The following is a 16,929-nucleotide window of genomic DNA, read 5'->3' as shown; positions in this document are numbered from 1 at the left end:
TTTTCACACTTAGAGTGATACCATGTCAGTGATGTTATATCAAGAACTTTAGACAGTTGTGTGAAGCAGTAAGCACTATTCTTATTTGACTTTATCTAAAGCATTGTTGTTTTCATCTCAGAGTGCACTGAAGTCTCCACAACTGAAAAAAGTACATAGACCCTTGACACATAATATGGAATAAGGATGTGATAAAATAATACATTTATTAGATTTATTCAGCAGCATCATTTTCCAGTTGTCTTTTCTAATCAAAGTACGTTACAAAGTAATTATAAGCATTCTAATTAGAAATAGTATATATTTTGAGAACTCAGATATAAAACAATCAAATAGCAGAAGTCTCAAGGATTATAACTTTAGGAATTTTTAAATTATATGAGCAGCTAGCCAGGAATGCTGAATAAGATGTTCCTGCAGTGGTACTCAGAGTTTCCTCAAATGGTTTATGCTGTGGAAACTACCTTGGCTAATTAATAGAACATCTAGTAAGATGTACAGTATTATTCAGATGGAAGGTTATAGAAATAACCAGATAACTACGAAGACTGCATTAGTAGAAATTGTTTCCCTTTCTATTGATGTCCACCTCAGGAAATAAATAGTCAATAAAATTAAATTTTCACATTAAAAAACCTGAATAATTTCTTAAATGAACCATTATCTTTCGTATTTTGCTGTTTGGAAATAAGCTGTTATAGAAATCTAGCTACTTCATTTAATAGTACAAATTACTTCCAGAGACTCCAGCCAAGAACAGAGCTATTCCATTGATGAGCAAGAGAAAATCTCATTAAATTAAGTAGTCATGGCACTAAAATCTAAATATATCAGATCTTTTTAAGAACACTATTAATGGAATGGTGTTAATTAGAACCTAGAGGAAAAGTATGTGTCTTATGGATTCAGAGGAAATTATTTTATCTCAGGCAGTTAAAATATTGTAAGAACAATATTTTGCACAGGTAACTATTCAGCATAATGATGCTGCATTGAGTCTTCCATCTTTTGTTTAACACCAGATAAACAAAGACACCCATTTTTACATACAGTAGTATATAAAACAGGTGATAAAGATGCCCAGCGCACCAGTAGAAGTTTTAAAAGGTGCTGTTATAAATATATACTCTAAAGATCTTGTAAATCAGTAATGTTCCTATATTCACCTTGTTTGGTTCTTTTTTAGTTTAAGCATTTATATAATGAATTTATCCCTAAAGATGTGACCAATTCCATACAGATTTCTACTAGCAACATCACCAAACAAGATAATCTTTCAAAAATTTACAAATGTACAACATATTTATAACATTACTTTCAGACAGCTTCAGTGCAAAGATATACATATAGTACATCATGATAATTGTTCACAAAAATAGAAATTGGCATTTGTCAAAAAACAAGGCATAGTTTCAACATACATCTCCAGCCGTTGGCTAAGAGATGCATATATTTTCATAAAGCATTTGGATGTGAACCTTACTCTTCTGTTTATAAAAAATATATGTGCAAATGGATGTGTCTAATTTTCCCTAAATCAGTTACCTAGTTATACCACAGAGTCCTCTTTAACAAGATTGGCGGTGTCTTTAAATGTATCCTCTGTTGCTGTATAAGCTAATGGTTGATCTCTCTTCAGAGTAATCTTGGGAGGCAGTGAAGGAGAAGGAGTAGGGACATTTTCTGTGTCCTGTTGCTGTTCCTTTTCCATCTGGAACAATAATTGTAAAATCCAAGTTTACATTCTAATGTACAAAACATCCAAGTATTTTGCTAAAGTCAAGTGTCATGGTATAAGTTATTTCTGCAAATCACTGCCTATAACAAAATTAAATGCTAATTTCACCTCAGATGGTACAGCTGAGGAAATACACTACTACAAACTTACTCCACACACCAGGACTTCTATTTTAATGTTTAATGTCAGGAGTAGTTTGATCTGTCTATATGCACATACATGAATTTAGATAACATTGGCATTACTACTGTTTGTAAATAGTTACATTCATTAGTGTTGGGGAAATGGATCCCTGGCTTCCTGAACTCTCTCTCATAACGTTCAAGCAGTAGAAACCGAGATTTTTCACAAAAGGCAGCTAGTTTTAGTCATGTGACTTTGTTACTGAGGTTCTTAAGTCACTTAGGCCATCTGGAAATTTTAAACTGTAAAATGAAAAGGGCTGGAATTACTGGCTCAAGTCAGTAGAACTCCACAGCTTCACACCCAAGCCAGGGCAGAATTCCTCCAGCACACATACCACCTGCTGGCACACCATCTTAAAACAACTGTCTCATCCAACTGTATGGATGAAAAAAACAGGGCTGGTACAGAAACAGGGCTGCAGTATGCAGAACTATTGAATTTTTGTGCAATGCTGAAGGCAGGACTGAGAGGGCAGAAATAGACACTTCACTCCTAGTGCAGTATAATAGGCTCCCACCCGTGCTGGGTCCATGAGCTGTACCAGAATGCACCAGCAAGCCAAAAACAGTACCTGAGATCCCAGAGGAGAAGCGGGCTGCAGTGCTTGGGCTGCAAAAGCAGAGATGTGGGCCATGCAGCTGTGCTGCCTGAGCTGGATGCCTGCTAAAAACCTCATCCTGCACAAGACTTTATAACTTTCCTAAAAACCACTTCAGTTCTACCTTGACCTGAGCTGGAATTTCTGTGCTGCTTCACTTAGAAGCAGAATCTACCCATAATCTTTATCCTACGAAAGCAAGAACAAAGTCCAGCAGTACATTAGCTGAAAAATAGAATTATACAGTATTAAGCAATACCTCTGCATATATTGGGTTTTCAAAATTAGTGTTTTGTTTCAGTTTTCTCTTGAAGAAACTCCACTTTGATTCCTGAAACATAAAAATTATTAGAACTTTACGCATTTTTCTCACAACTTCTCTGGTAACTGACATCACTGTTGCTGAGTTTCACTTGCACTGACTGCTAACTCAGTGATTTCAGCTGGATGTTCTTACATTACCATATAGTAATTCTAAGCATGGGACCCAACTTTCTTTTCTGCTAGATAACCAGTTACGGTTATTTTACCTAAAGCAGTATCCACGATCTAAATAGATCCTTACTGTGTGCCCTGGGCAATTCTGTGCTTGCGCTGCATTTCTCTTATCAAACTGTTCCTGACTGGCTCTTGTAAATCTTGTAAATATGGTCCAGTTAGTTGGACTTAATGCAGATTATGTGTCAGCTCCATGGCATTATTTAAAGAGAACAAACTATATTGCAGCTTCCCTAACAATTCAATTTCCCTGATTTGGAGCACAAAACAAACAAGGCAGCCTTAGGGCATTTCTATGTCCTACCTGAGGTGCATCTGTACTCTGAGGGGGTTCCTTTGGACTAGCAGATATCACAGAGGCATACACAGGATTTTCAAAATTTTCATTTTCCTCACTACCAGCTGCTGCTACCTGTAGGAGAAGGAGGAAAATCAACATTCTGCAAAGAAGAAAAGAAGGTCATAAAGGAAAATGAAAGGTGAAGTCAAGCCTAAGTTTCTCTTACACGTGTTGGCCGAATGACTGTAACTGCGCTGGCTGTGCTGCTTCCACCATCTCTAGTTGCATACATTGGATTTTCAAATGTGATTGGCTGTTTCCCTGACTCCACTGCAAAGTTTTCATTCTATGAAGGAAAAAAAACCAAAACAACTGCAGTGCAATAAACACCTCCATATTCCTAGGAATTAATTTACAGTCCAATTCTTCTTCTCAGGGAACAATGCATGTTTACTTTCTCATAGGCTTAGACAAAATCTAGCATCTGTTAAATTCATAATGTTAGTTTATCATCCTTATTTTACTCCCTGACTTAGTAGCCTGGACCGTTGATTGTTTCAGTATTATCCCATTTCCTAGCTGGACTAAAAACCCCCACATTTCAATAATTGACTCAAAGTATTTTATGATGAGGAAAGATGACTCTCAAGTCACACCTTTAACAAGGAAGAGATATCAAATGAAGCATAATCACAAAATAAATATTTCATTTTAGAGACTTCAAAATCACATACAAATGAATACGCACTATGTGACATATAAAAGAATGTGATTCATTCATTTTGTACCAGCAGGCGGATTGCTGTATTTTTTGAGACAAAGTAATAAGTGCATCCCCTTAGTTATGACTTATGTCAGAAATAAAATGTTTCACAGCTTTTAGCATATCTCTTATTATAAAACAATGCTTTGCCCATGCATGAAGACCACTGTGTGGATAACAGCTGCTTCACACATATTGTACCAAACCCTAACCTGCAGCTACAGTGCTTGCAGCAGGGGGGCAAAGGTGCCGAGTTAAGTATTTTTTAAGAAAATATTTAGTGCTACATAAGAATAGCCATCCAGGGCTCGCCGGCTAAGCGTCAACAGGTGGAAGGGTAATGAAAGCAAAACCCACCCAGACTCACTTGTCCTGCTCTTTGTCACAGCCACATCACAGGAATAGTGAGGAATAACACGGGAATAGTACATAAAATCATTGAATAGTTTGGGTTGGAAGGAACCTCTAGGCCGTCTAGTCCAAGCCCCCTGCAATGAGCAGGGACATCTTCAACTAGATCAGGTTGCTTAGAGCCCCACTCAACTTGACCATGAATGTTTCCAGGGGTTACATCAGCTAGTTCTTTAAACCTGCCTCATTTCTACAAACCTCTGCTTCATGCCATAAGGATTCATGCTTTGTGCTACCAGAGTATAGCTCTTTACCACACAGTGAACTCTTGTTGGCCCCCTCAAACTAGCCTAGCTTGGCTAAGAAAAGCCACTCTTAAAAATACCACTCTAACATCTACTCATGCATATGTGATGTTAAAATTTTAGGAGGCACATCCCACAGTTCTTTGCTGCCATAAACCAAACCCTTTGACTTCTTTCCCAGTGAACTATAGAATTTTTTCATTTATACTCTGAATACATAGGGAGAATTAATGCCACTTAAGTAGAAATAGCCTGTACCCAGAGCTGTTATTAGCAATGTAAATACTGTATCAGCTGGACTTTAGTATGTCAATATTAGGCCAGAACGGGGGGAGTACCAAAAAGATTTTCATGCATGAAAAAGATCTGAGGTAATATTCAAGCCTAAAGCTATTTTTCCAGTATTTACTGAAATGTTCATACAGTTGTTTCATTACACAAGCTGCTTAGTTTTAACTAGTGTGTTTCTTCATCTAGAAAAAGGTCATATACATATATTATGAGCTTATCTTCACTAGCTGTTTCCTTACATATTAATTTACTGTCAGTTAAGTCTGTAATTTATCTTTAACTTTAAAAGTTTAGGAAGTCTCCAGCATAGGCTTTGCAGCAAGTGCTTATTATTCAAACATACCTGTGATCTGTTTCCTAGAAATAAAAAAAAATCTTTTGTACATTGTATTCTTGTGGTAAACAGGGAAATATTTTTTCCATGAAAGAACTATACAGTATAGGGAAACACAAGAATGTGCTATTTCTCAGATGTGCATAACAAAACATGGATGAAGTAGAGTTACAATTTATGATGTCCCCAAAACTATTACACATGATTTGTTTAAACTTGTTAAAGTAAGAAACTGTCCAAGTTTATAATTTGCTGTGCAAAGTAGCATAGCCTATGGTTAGGCATGAGTTTTACCTTTGAAGTTTCTAACATACAGTCTGGATTTGAAAACCACACATTTTAACCTGTTCTACGGAACACAAAGGCGGGCAAAAAAATTCCTTGTTACAATACTGTCATTTGCCTATTCATTCCCCATATATTCCATGAATATGCTGAGATAGGAAAGCGGTTAATTGACTCAATTTCTACCATATAAATCTTGAGAAGAGTCACATTATTTTGAAGAATAGCCTGCATTTGTCCTTGCCTTCAATTTACAAAAATCTATTTCAGGAAATTATCGATCCATGTTCACTTCTTTTTCTAGAACACATTTATCATCTCACTATCTATTTTACATAAAAGACTTCCCTCTATCAGCTAAAAATGACCTTAGAAGAATGCAATTTAAAAAAAAAAAAAATCAGAATTAAACCTTACCAGTTGCATTGCTCGGTCTATAGCAGAGTCTCCTCCAAAGCCAGAGACTCCTATGTCCATACTCACGTCTGCTCCTGATCGGAACGTTACCCCACTGCCATTTTCAGTAGATTTTACAAGACTGCTTAAACTACAAACAAACAAACAAACAAAAAATCAACAGATTGTACAGAAGGAGAACTTGTAAAATAGATTCTTCTAGTTGTTCTTCTAACCATAATTATCACTTGGAATTTTTGCTGGCTATAAGCAAGCTAGTGAGGGCACCAGAAGTAGTATTCCTGCATTAGTTCAACAGTTCTTTTAACCTAAGTTCGCTCATTCAGAATGTTCTCAAGTATCTTTATGTGTGCTCCTGTAGACATCAAATGAACTCAATGAATTACAATTCCCCCAAATCTACCTACATTTTGACTGCTCTTACTTCAGTGTTGATTTACAGACAAATGCATGGATCCACTCAGTTATTTGAATTCATTGAGACTGATTTTTTTAAAAATGCTGCTGAAATGGCATACAAGTTTGTGGATATAATTGCAACACCTATACTAAAGATGTTTATGCATGAGAATCATGAAGATACCTACAGGATACTGTTTTCGTATAAGCAAATATTCAATCTGCATATAGATTTATGGTAACCACAAGCACACATTAGATTTGCTTAAGAAATATTGGAAACGGGCTAAAAGAACACTGTCAAGCTTGAAATAATAGAGGCAGTGAAAGACAGTAGTGAGTAATGAAATACGGGACTTTCCGCACAGAACACTGAGCATGCAACTCAAAAAACATATAACTACAAATTCACTGCAGAATAAACCTTTGAGTTCATTTTCTCAAAGTTGCCTAACTTGAAGGAAGATGGGAGCATTGAGATAAGCTTTGCATTTGTGTGTTCTCATTGGAGCTGGCTTGTGCTAAAACTCTTGCTGACAGCTGGTGTTTTGTGCACACATTTTACTGGTTGGCTCCACAGGCATCATCTGATTCAATTTTTAAAAATGTAAATATTATCTATGATTCCTGTACATGGACAAGTGCTATGTTAAAGGTAACAGCTAAGTTATAGCTTGAGTTAACTCTGCAGTAAAGGTACGAGTTAATCGTTTAAAGAGGGATTGAGCAATGGCAGCACTAAGGCATATTCACGGCAGAAATGAAAACTGTGAATCAAGCCTCACAGACAAAAAACTGACATCTCCATTTCACATGGCCTCATAACTTATGAGAAATATTGTTGAACAGTAAATTTCGAGTCAGTGCATTAAAATTTCTACTTGTTCACTATCTGATGATGCAGGAAATTTCCATTCAAGAAAGCAAGAAAAAAGAGAATTTCAGTTAACAGCTTTGGAGATCTCATAAACTTTTTGTCCTGCAGGATTGATCAGCACAAAAAATTTGCACCAATTTAACTACATCAAGTCATAAAGAAATTTAATTAGTTCAGTGTAATCCAGCAGTTAAGGAAGGAAGGAAGCGGTTATAGCTACATCCACATTACTGATTGCAATGATTTAAATTACACTGCTTTAAGAGCTACTACTGTGAAATTGGTGCAAAGACTATGAAGACGCAGCTTTATGCCTTTAAAAACCCATAATTTGCTTAAAGCTAAAAAAGCTTCAAAGCATCATACTCTGACATCTTTTTTAAAAAAATTAATTTAGAATTATTATAAATGTTTTTCTTCATCTTCCATTGATTTAAAACATCAAATATTTTTTGAATTATATTTCACAAAGCTGGCTTTCACTGGGCAGTATGACTGTCAGGAGAGCAGGAACCTACAAAAAGCCCAGATTTCTCAGGCACTGGAAACAGACAGAAGTTCACTACACGTGCCCCATATCACTTTTAAACAGATGAATACAGTGTTGTAGATGAAGTCAGCCTTTCAATGTTAAACAGACCTCTTCACTAGAATCATCTCTGACAAAGTCTTATAAAAAAATAAAACATATGTAACTATGTTTTTGTATCTTTTTGAACCAAATAGTTCCACTTCTGACAAACAGTCTTCTATATTGCTCACTATTTAAAAGCTAATTTACAGTGTAGAAGAATTTTACAATAGTCCTTTATTACAAAATAATGATCAGCTATGATATTGCTTGGAATTAAAAAGCCGCTGGAATTGCTGCAACACTGCACTTCCTATATTCCAACAGAATGGGCACACAGCAAACAAGCTGGATTTTTCAGAAATATTTAGGAAAAAACATTTTTTTAGTGCACAGACATTCTAGCTATGAAAGCCTTCAAAACATACCTTGGTAGTTTGGGAAGCGCTGGTAAAAGGGAGCCTGTTCGTCTGTAGTTAAAAAAGCCTCCAACTGCTAATACTCCAATTATTATGATTAGTAGGACTGTCAGCAACACTGCTATTGCTGCTATCAAAGACAGAAGAATAAGCAAACATTCAAGCAAGCATAGTTCAGTGTAAAAAAGAGCCCAAAGAATTATAAGCTTTACCCTGAACAGGTATCATACTGAGGTATTATACATTCCTTAGCTCAAAATACCAAGTGCAATATATACTTGAAGCTTACTTGTTCCAGGAGGCACTCCCTTTGACAATCCTATTTCACAATAATTCCCAGTGTATCCATAAGAACACCTGTAAGTGTAAGGACAGCTGACTGAATGGCTTTTATTAAGACTAGGATCTCAGCTTTATTATTATGTTCTGTAATGTTTATCTACATGCCATAGATTTTAACTCCATGCTCGGTGATTATACGTTTCACTGACTATAAAGATAGTATGTTTGCTATCTTCACAGAATTAGAAGTGGAAATAAAAAGTGCTGAGTCAGAAAACCAGTCACTGAAGTCAAAAGACCTGGTTTCAGCGGAGCATCGGTGGCACCTACCGACTGTTCCAAACTACATTTACTGAGCATTACTTCTCCATTGTTACAATTTTTTGGCATAGCCTTTTTTTGCTAGAATCTTCAGAGGTTTGCCTTTCTGGGTTTTTGGTTTGTTTTCTTTTTCCAAACTGACGCAGTTACATTGCTTATTTGCTGATATTTTTATGCATATATGTGTTATCCTGTGATTGTCACAAACATGCTACAGCAGATGTCTGACATCTTCTGAAGCATTTCCAACACATTTCAAAGAGTTTAATTGTTCTGTGAGACTAAATCAGCACAATCTGACCCAGGACTACCCTAACAGCATACTGACTTACTTGCATTTCGGAAGACCACTTTCATCTATATAGCATGTTCCTCCATACATGCACCTGCATGCTGGTGGCATTGTCGGAGCAGATTCAATAGCTGCAAAATTTAAAAGCCACATATGTGTTATAAAGGCATCTTCAACGAAAGAAATAAAATGCTCTATGGTAGTATTTATCTCTAAAGAACTTGCATATGCAAACTCACAGGCTACTTTTCAGAAGCTTTGCTTTTAATAGCACATGTGTTTGTTGCTTATATTTATTATTCTGCCAGATTAGCTTATTCTAATTGAAGTAAAACCTGTTCTTGGAAAATAATGACTTATTCAGTAAAAGTGGACAGAGACAACTCAAAAGCTGTATGTCCCATCACTTTCTTTTGCCCATCCAATGCAGCCTACCACCACCCTTCAAACCTCTCCATTCAGAAAGCAGCAATATTTTATCTCCTTTGCCCAGACTCTTCCATCTAACCAGCTGCAAGTTGCCCAGAGAAGGCTAAACTGGGATGCATTTACTTGTGAAGAAAAGCAGTAGATGGAAATGCGCATACAGGAGAGCCCTCTGAACTCTCATACATCCTTACAATGAGAATGAGAGAGAAAGCCAAGTCCTCAGAGTTTTCTGCCAGCACAGAGTACAGGCTGACAGCTTTGCCCTAGGTAGCACAGAAGCCTGTTCTTCATTGTGCCAGTGTCTCAGCTGCGCTCCAGGAGCCTTGAGGTGCCCAAGTGGCAGTGCTGCCTGAGCTGGCCCAAACACAGAGCTACAAAGGTTCTGATGTTCTTCTAATGCTGGGTCAAGTGAAAAAAAAAGTGAAAAAAGTGAAATTTCTTGAAATTGTACTAGTTTTCAGTAAGAGCTCAGGATATGCTGTCAGAAAAGTGTAGTTCACATAGGAAAAGCTCTGGATCTTAGACATCATTATAGGCTATAAATTAAGGATAGACTTTGACAGTCTGTCTTACACTGATAAGTTAGATCATAATACTCTTGTCATAAAATTTTTATCAGCCAAAGGTAGAGGAAGTCTGTTGCTACGATGTTTCCTACAGTTAAAGCTTCCTTCAGGTAAATGGGATACAAAAAGGGGAAACTTCGGAGTTGCGTTTCTCAGTAGCTGCAATGTGGGGAAAGGACCAAATGAACCAAATTAATATACAAAAGCTGTGTTTGCTCAGTATGTCAATTATGGCAGTCACAGTTCATTGGCTAAAAATTTTGCTTATAGTCAAAGTAAAATCTGAAGTTCAAAAATGGAGACAGTACTGCATATCCTATTTGCTGTCTCCTCCTTTTCCTCAAGATAAGGTCAAGTCCTGGAGATTTTATGTAAATCAGTTTCAGCAAAGAATAGCAAATGCAGTGTCATCAGACCAAGAAACAAATAGCAAATGTAATCAACAGTGTTACTGAACCCTAATTTAAACATGTATTGCACACTTCCATTCACTATTACATCATACTACTAGTTCCTCTTCCTGCAGCTTACACCATGTAGCAAAAGGAAAAAGCATGAACAATTATTAAGAGAATGTAATTTAGAGGTAAAGCAGCGTAAAAAATCATGACAATTTTCTCTTTTAATGAAAAAAGAATTCAGAGAAGATTAACCATAGAAAAGATGCCAGACATTATGTTATAAAGAATAATTTATTAGAGATATGTTGCAAGGACAAGTACAAGGACATCTGGCTACCACCCACATCACTGTAAGCTAAGAATGCAGACTCTCAGCTAGAGAAATAGAAATCCTGCAGTGGCATGCTCTTTCTTCTCAAAAAAGGCTAAGCAATTCTATTTTACTGGTGCTCCTGGAAGCACTGTGGGGGCTCTGCTGCAATGCAACAACCAAGCGCTAAATTCCAGTGCTTAAAGGCTTTCCAGCATATGATAGAAGTTATCTCTGTTCACGCTGAGTTCTGTAAACTTTATTTCAAGTTTCTAATGTATTCTGTTATACTGATCAAGCAATACCTTATACAGAATTGTAAGCATAATTGTTAACCATCATTTGGCAGAAATTCTCTAGTTCTGAAATCAACACATTTGAAAAAATGAAAATAAAATATTTTGGAATTTCAAAACAAAAATCAGAAACTGTGACCAAATTTGCCACTGGGTCTGGATTGGTTCGAGTGATATATCTATATCCATATAGATACATGAACTATAGATATCTATACCCATATAGATACAGAACTACTGACCTGTCAGCATCTGCTCTGTGCCTGGGAAGATCATAGAAAACATCCTCCTAGAAGCTATGCTAAGGCACATGGAGGACAGGGAGGTGATTCCAGACAGCCAGCATGGCTTCACCAAGGGCAAGGCCTGCCTGACCAACCTAGTGGCCTTCTATGATGGGGTGACCACATCAGTGGACAAGGGAAGAGCTACCGGTATCATCTATCTGGACTTCTGTAAGGCTTTTGACACAGTCCCACACAACATCCTTCTCTCTAAATTGGAGAGAGATGGATTTGATGGGTGGACTGTTGGATGGATGAGGAATTGGTTGGATGGTCACATCCAGAGGGTAGTGGTCAATGGCTCAATGTCCAGATGGAGATCAGTGACGAGTGGTGTCCCTCAGGAGTCTGTACTGGGACCAGTACTGGTTAATATCTTCATCCATGACATAGACAGTGGGATCAAGCGCACCCTCAGCAAGTTTAGTGTCATCTGCAAACTGAGTGGTGCAGCTGACACACCTGAGGGATGGGATGCCATCCAGAGGGACCTGGACAAGCTCAAGGAATGGGCCCCTGTGAACCTCATGAGGTTCAACAACACCAAGTGCAGGGTCCTGCACCTCGGGGTCAGGGCAACCCCCAGTATCAGTATGAGCTGGAGGATGAAGGGATCAAAAGCAGCCCTGCCGAGAAAGACTTGAGGGTACTGGTGGATGAAAGCTGGACATGAGCTGGCAATGGGCGCTCACAGCCCAGAAGGCCAACTGTGTCCTGGGCTGCATCAAAAGCAGCGTGGCCAGCAGGTCAAGGGAGGTGATTCTGCCCCTCTACTCTGCTCTGGTGAGACCCCACCTGGAGTCCTGCATCCAGCTCTGGAGCCCTCAGCACAGGAAAGACATGGACCTGTTGGAGTGGGTCCAGAGGAGGGCCACAAAAATGATCAGAGGGATGGAACACCTCTCCGATGAGGACAGGCTGAGAGAGTTGTGGTTGCTCAGCCTGGAGAAGAGAAGGTTCTGGGGAGACCTAATTGTAGCCTTCCAAAAAGATGGCTTATACGAGAGATGGGGACAGACTTTAGGAGGGCCTGTTGCGACAGGACAAGGGGTAATTGTTTTAAACCAAAAGAGGGTAGATTCAGAGTAGATATAAGAAAGAAATTTTTCAAAATGAGGGTGGTGAAACACCAGCACAAGTTGCCCAGAGAGGTGGCAGATGCCCCACCCCTGGAAACATTCCAGGCTGGGTTGGACGGGGCTCTGAGCAACCTGTGCTAGCTGAAGATGTCCCTGCTCATTGCAGGCGGGTTGGACTGGATGACATTAAAGGTCCCTTCCAACCCAAACTACTCTATGTTTTTACATGCAAAGAGATTAATGAAATGCACAAGTGATCACAAATCAGTGATGGGTGAAAATAAAAGCCAGATGTCCTGACTTACAAACATCTACTACATCAGGTAGATCATCCCTACATATTTCTAATTCAGTAAAGCATTTGCATTCCTAAATAAAAGCTTCCTTTGCTTTCATTTCCAGTTTGACAAATTATTCTACCTGCATCACACTCTGTGCTGCTGCCTTCTATGAATCGAGTCCCTTGAGGACAAGTGCAGGTGTACCCTCCTGGTCTCAGCAAGCAGAGGTGGCTGCAGACATCTTTACAAGGATTAGACACTGAAAAAAAGTGATAAAGGCAGTTAAAGAAGGACAGAGCAATTCCTTAGTCAGTAGTCTGTATCATCGATATCACACACCAAAAATCTAAACAAGTCTAGATACATTTTTTAAAACAACTGATGCCCAAGTACCACATTTATAACAAAACCTTCTCTCTGTCTTTTCTTACATTCTGAAGTGAGAGACCATGGCTGTTGGGAGCCAGCATAGCATTAAGAAGAAACTGAACATCTCCAAGCAACGTGGAGCTTGCTGATTCTGAAAGCTAAATCACCTTTAAAGAGGGGTCTGCTGGATGTTCCTTTGGACATCCTCCTCTGATTACTGTGGACTGAATTATCCCCCTTGGAGTCAGTATTAAATGGCCAGCATGTTGGATACCAGGATAAATTCATGTCACCTCTATGACGACTCCAAGATGGAGGGGAAGAAGAGGAAGGACAGGGTCATAACTTAGAACTAAGAGACTCTAAAGAGTAGTGTGTGGTATTCCACTGTTGATTTCCTTTTGGGTATACAGAAAATACTTGCCAGCCTCTATTCCATTTTTAGGTTTCCAGAAATTAATATTATTACCTACTGATAGGCACATTATCAGAAGATTACTAAGCTCTTTGAAGATATCAATACCAACTTCAATCTCATAGCAAGGAATCAGCAGGATGCTGATTACCTACCTGACTGATTGTATCTGTGCTGGTGATAGATGCGCACTTGAGTAAGCCACGGATTTACGGTCAGCACTTTCACTTTTTCTCCTTTTCCAAATTTATCTTTTTTCCAGACTTCTCCTCGTTCTTTAGCTATCCAATATAAATGGCCTTCAAAGACATCAAGGCTGTACGGACTGCCTACTTCTCAAAGGAACCAAATAAGACAGTCAGCAAGCAAATCTCTAGCAGGAGTGATGAAACTGCTGTTCTTCTTCAGGTTAAATATATCATCTAATCCTTTCATTTTAAGACATTTGCAGCTGTATATATACATACTCATGTGCCTGACCACTTCATGCCACTGTACCTGCAGATTGCTTATTAACATATATAAACAAGCAAGAATCCAATTTTCCACATTGTCCCTTATTTGGGTCATACCCTCAGGGAATCTCGTTACCAGGCATCATGAGCTCTGAACCTGGTGTGCCATTTATCCCTGTATAAAGGAGGACAAAACACTACCAAAACTCTTTTAAAAGCTCCCAAATCTAGCCCCACTTGTGAAGCCCAAGTCCTTGTTAGCATGCATCTTTGTTACTGTTATATTAATTGCCTAATAAGTTCTTACCTCCATGTAATACTATGGTTCTGTCTGTCCCATCAGCTCTCATGGATTCAATAATATTTTCTTTAGAATCACTCCAATAGATCCTATCATTGTTCAAATAATCAATAGAAAGACCTGTTGGCCAGCCAAGGTCTTCAGAGACCAGAGTTTGTCTTTGTTGTCCATCCATCCAGGCACATTCAATCTTTGGTTGTCTTCCCCAATCAGTCCAATACATGAGCCTGAAAGGACAGAACCAGAATTTAATATAGTTCAGAATTTGGTCACCATTATTATCCTTTGGAGTTTCACGGAAAAGTCAGTTGTGGAACACAAAGGTTTTCAGCAACCTATGTTTCACAGATGTGATTAGGAAAGTCACACAAAGCTCACTGAACAAGCTTGTTTCAAGTACAGAAGGTAAAAACCAGAAGAATAATATTTGCATTTTGTGTCCTGATTTGGAGAGAGAGTGGTCTTAATGACAGTTTCTCAATCCCAGGGGAAGAAAAATGACTATGAATACTGAACATCCATCAGTCATGATAAAGCTGCAGAGCCCAGGTGACTTCAGGGAGCTGGGCTGCTTTAGTCCAGCTGAAAGAAGCACATATCGCGATATCCAGTGATCGTATATTCCAGAAACCAGGACAGCTGCTAAAGAGACGTTCCCATCAATTTCCCTATTTCAGTAGTAACAGAGAAATTCGGTCAGCACACAATAATGTAGAAGGAGATTTTTATTTGACCTACCTGGTGTTGTCACCAACACAAGCACCCATATGAAATCTAATCCTGAAGTACTTTCCCATGTACAAAAATTTCCTAACATTAGTAAAGGGATAACTCCAGAAAGCATTCTCTTAGTCTTTCCTGTAAAGTTTACCATTGTGGGGTTTTTTGGTATTTAATAGCATTGAAAATAATTCTGGGAAGTCCTGTAGTACTTACCCACGTTTTGGATTGACAGCAATAGCTGCTGGTTGATCCAGTAGAGAAAAGATAAGCCATTTTCTGTACCGTCCATCTAATTTTGCCACCTCAATGCGATTAGTCCCTGCATCAGTCCAGTAAAGATGTCTACATAAAACACAAAACATTCCAAAAGTAAGTAGCTTATACATGGGAGAGGAATTAAAAAAAAAAAAAAAAAATCAATTTCAGATAAAAAGCTGTATCAAACCTGAATAAAATTAATATAATGAAGCTGCACTGATTACATCTGAACTTTTTCAGTCTGGAACATACAGACCGTATATATAGGCAAGTTTAGCAAATGTAATCTATCAGCTCACTAGTTTTCTCCTCTGACAAAGTTTCTGCAGCTGCCTCTGTTCCCTGTCAAATAATCTTCATTAAAGGGCTACTGAGAACTTTCATTGCTACCTTTAAGCACCAGAGGCAGCTAATAAGCATCTTTAAATCTTCAGTTTTCCAGGAGACAATGAGGTCCATTACAAATAAAAATTTATTTACCATGTAAGTTATATGGCAACTCTGAAGGTATCCAGCTTATCAGTCCATAGCTCCTCTCTAGACTTCTGTCTTCTGACAGATATGTTAATGAATAGTGACCACATCACACGCAAATGCTTTTAGTCCATACAAACAGGGCACTCAGTCTACTCTGCATTGAATTTTGCTTATCTTTATCACTGTGACTTTATTGGTTTTTTTCACCTTATATCGCAAACTTTCTCATTAGTATGCACTCACTAATCATACTGTGCCTCCTGATAGAATAAATTATCTCATAATTGGCTTGGGAATGTGAGAAAGTATTATAATTCCTATTTTACAGATGGGCAGAAGGACTAAGTGTCTCAAACCATGTGTATCAGGTTTTATATAATGTACAGATATATGAGTATGTTTTTAAAAAATATGTTTCAACACTGTTCTGGAATCAGTGTAACACTATGTTTGAAGTGATGAGGATGCTACCCTCACCAGGATACTGGTGATATATAACCTCTATCCTTGCACTCATGACCATATAGATTTGTGAATATAAATTCAGACACTCCCTTCTGTCCTCAGAGACATCTGGTTTTCCAGGTGGCCTGCAGTTCACAAAGCAAACAGCAAAATAACCTGAAGACTGAAGGTTAGCCCACACCTTAACACATCTATCTCATACTTAAAAACTGTGGAAAGATAAAACTTTCTACTTCTTTTTTTCCATCATGACTGGCACAATTTTTCAGGCTAGTGAATCACTTCAGCCAGCCAGACTGGCTTTATCCTGCTCTATCAGGTTGATATACTGCATGAGTAACTCCATAACTACATCATAGGACACAACACCTGATATAGCATACATCACCTAACACAAACAGTATAGATTATGAAAGCTACATATCAGGCCCCTAAGTGGAATAAGTCTTTTCCCAATCTTTGCTTACTCCTACAATAGCTTTTTGAATCATTGCGGGGGGAATCTATGTTGCCACAAAAACAATTCAGAGTTAAGTGCTACCCAGCCACAATGCAGATCTTAAGCATCTTCCAATCATATTTTGATTGAGGGCATAAAAGGTAAACAGTATTC

At 38.2% G+C, this 16,929-nt stretch overlaps 1 protein-coding gene across 1 annotated transcript in view; it reads right to left on the bottom strand.

Moving 5' to 3' along the window:
• Nucleotides 1–1,549: 1,549 nt before the first annotated feature.
• Nucleotides 1,550–16,929, bottom strand: part of LRP2 (low density lipoprotein receptor-related protein 2) — a gene marked incomplete at its 5' end in the record, with an annotated part of 89,381 nt that continues 74,001 nt past the window's right edge. The window contains 12 exons of the mRNA XM_010287152.1: nucleotides 1,550–1,711; nucleotides 2,782–2,853; nucleotides 3,325–3,432; nucleotides 3,527–3,646; nucleotides 6,047–6,176; nucleotides 8,322–8,439; nucleotides 8,602–8,669; nucleotides 9,248–9,338; nucleotides 12,993–13,112; nucleotides 13,793–13,969; nucleotides 14,400–14,620; nucleotides 15,330–15,458. Of these exons, the coding sequence (XP_010285454.1) occupies nucleotides 1,550–1,711; nucleotides 2,782–2,853; nucleotides 3,325–3,432; nucleotides 3,527–3,646; nucleotides 6,047–6,176; nucleotides 8,322–8,439; nucleotides 8,602–8,669; nucleotides 9,248–9,338; nucleotides 12,993–13,112; nucleotides 13,793–13,969; nucleotides 14,400–14,620; nucleotides 15,330–15,458 (1,516 nt within the window). The remainder of the gene's footprint in view (nucleotides 1,712–2,781; nucleotides 2,854–3,324; nucleotides 3,433–3,526; nucleotides 3,647–6,046; nucleotides 6,177–8,321; nucleotides 8,440–8,601; nucleotides 8,670–9,247; nucleotides 9,339–12,992; nucleotides 13,113–13,792; nucleotides 13,970–14,399; nucleotides 14,621–15,329; nucleotides 15,459–16,929) is intronic.

Source organism: Phaethon lepturus, unplaced genomic scaffold, assembly GCF_000687285.1.
Source record: "Phaethon lepturus isolate BGI_N335 unplaced genomic scaffold, ASM68728v1 scaffold5400, whole genome shotgun sequence".
Classification (NCBI taxonomy): domain Eukaryota; kingdom Metazoa; phylum Chordata; class Aves; order Phaethontiformes; family Phaethontidae; genus Phaethon; species Phaethon lepturus.
This window is presented reverse-complemented; position numbering and strand designations above follow the sequence as displayed.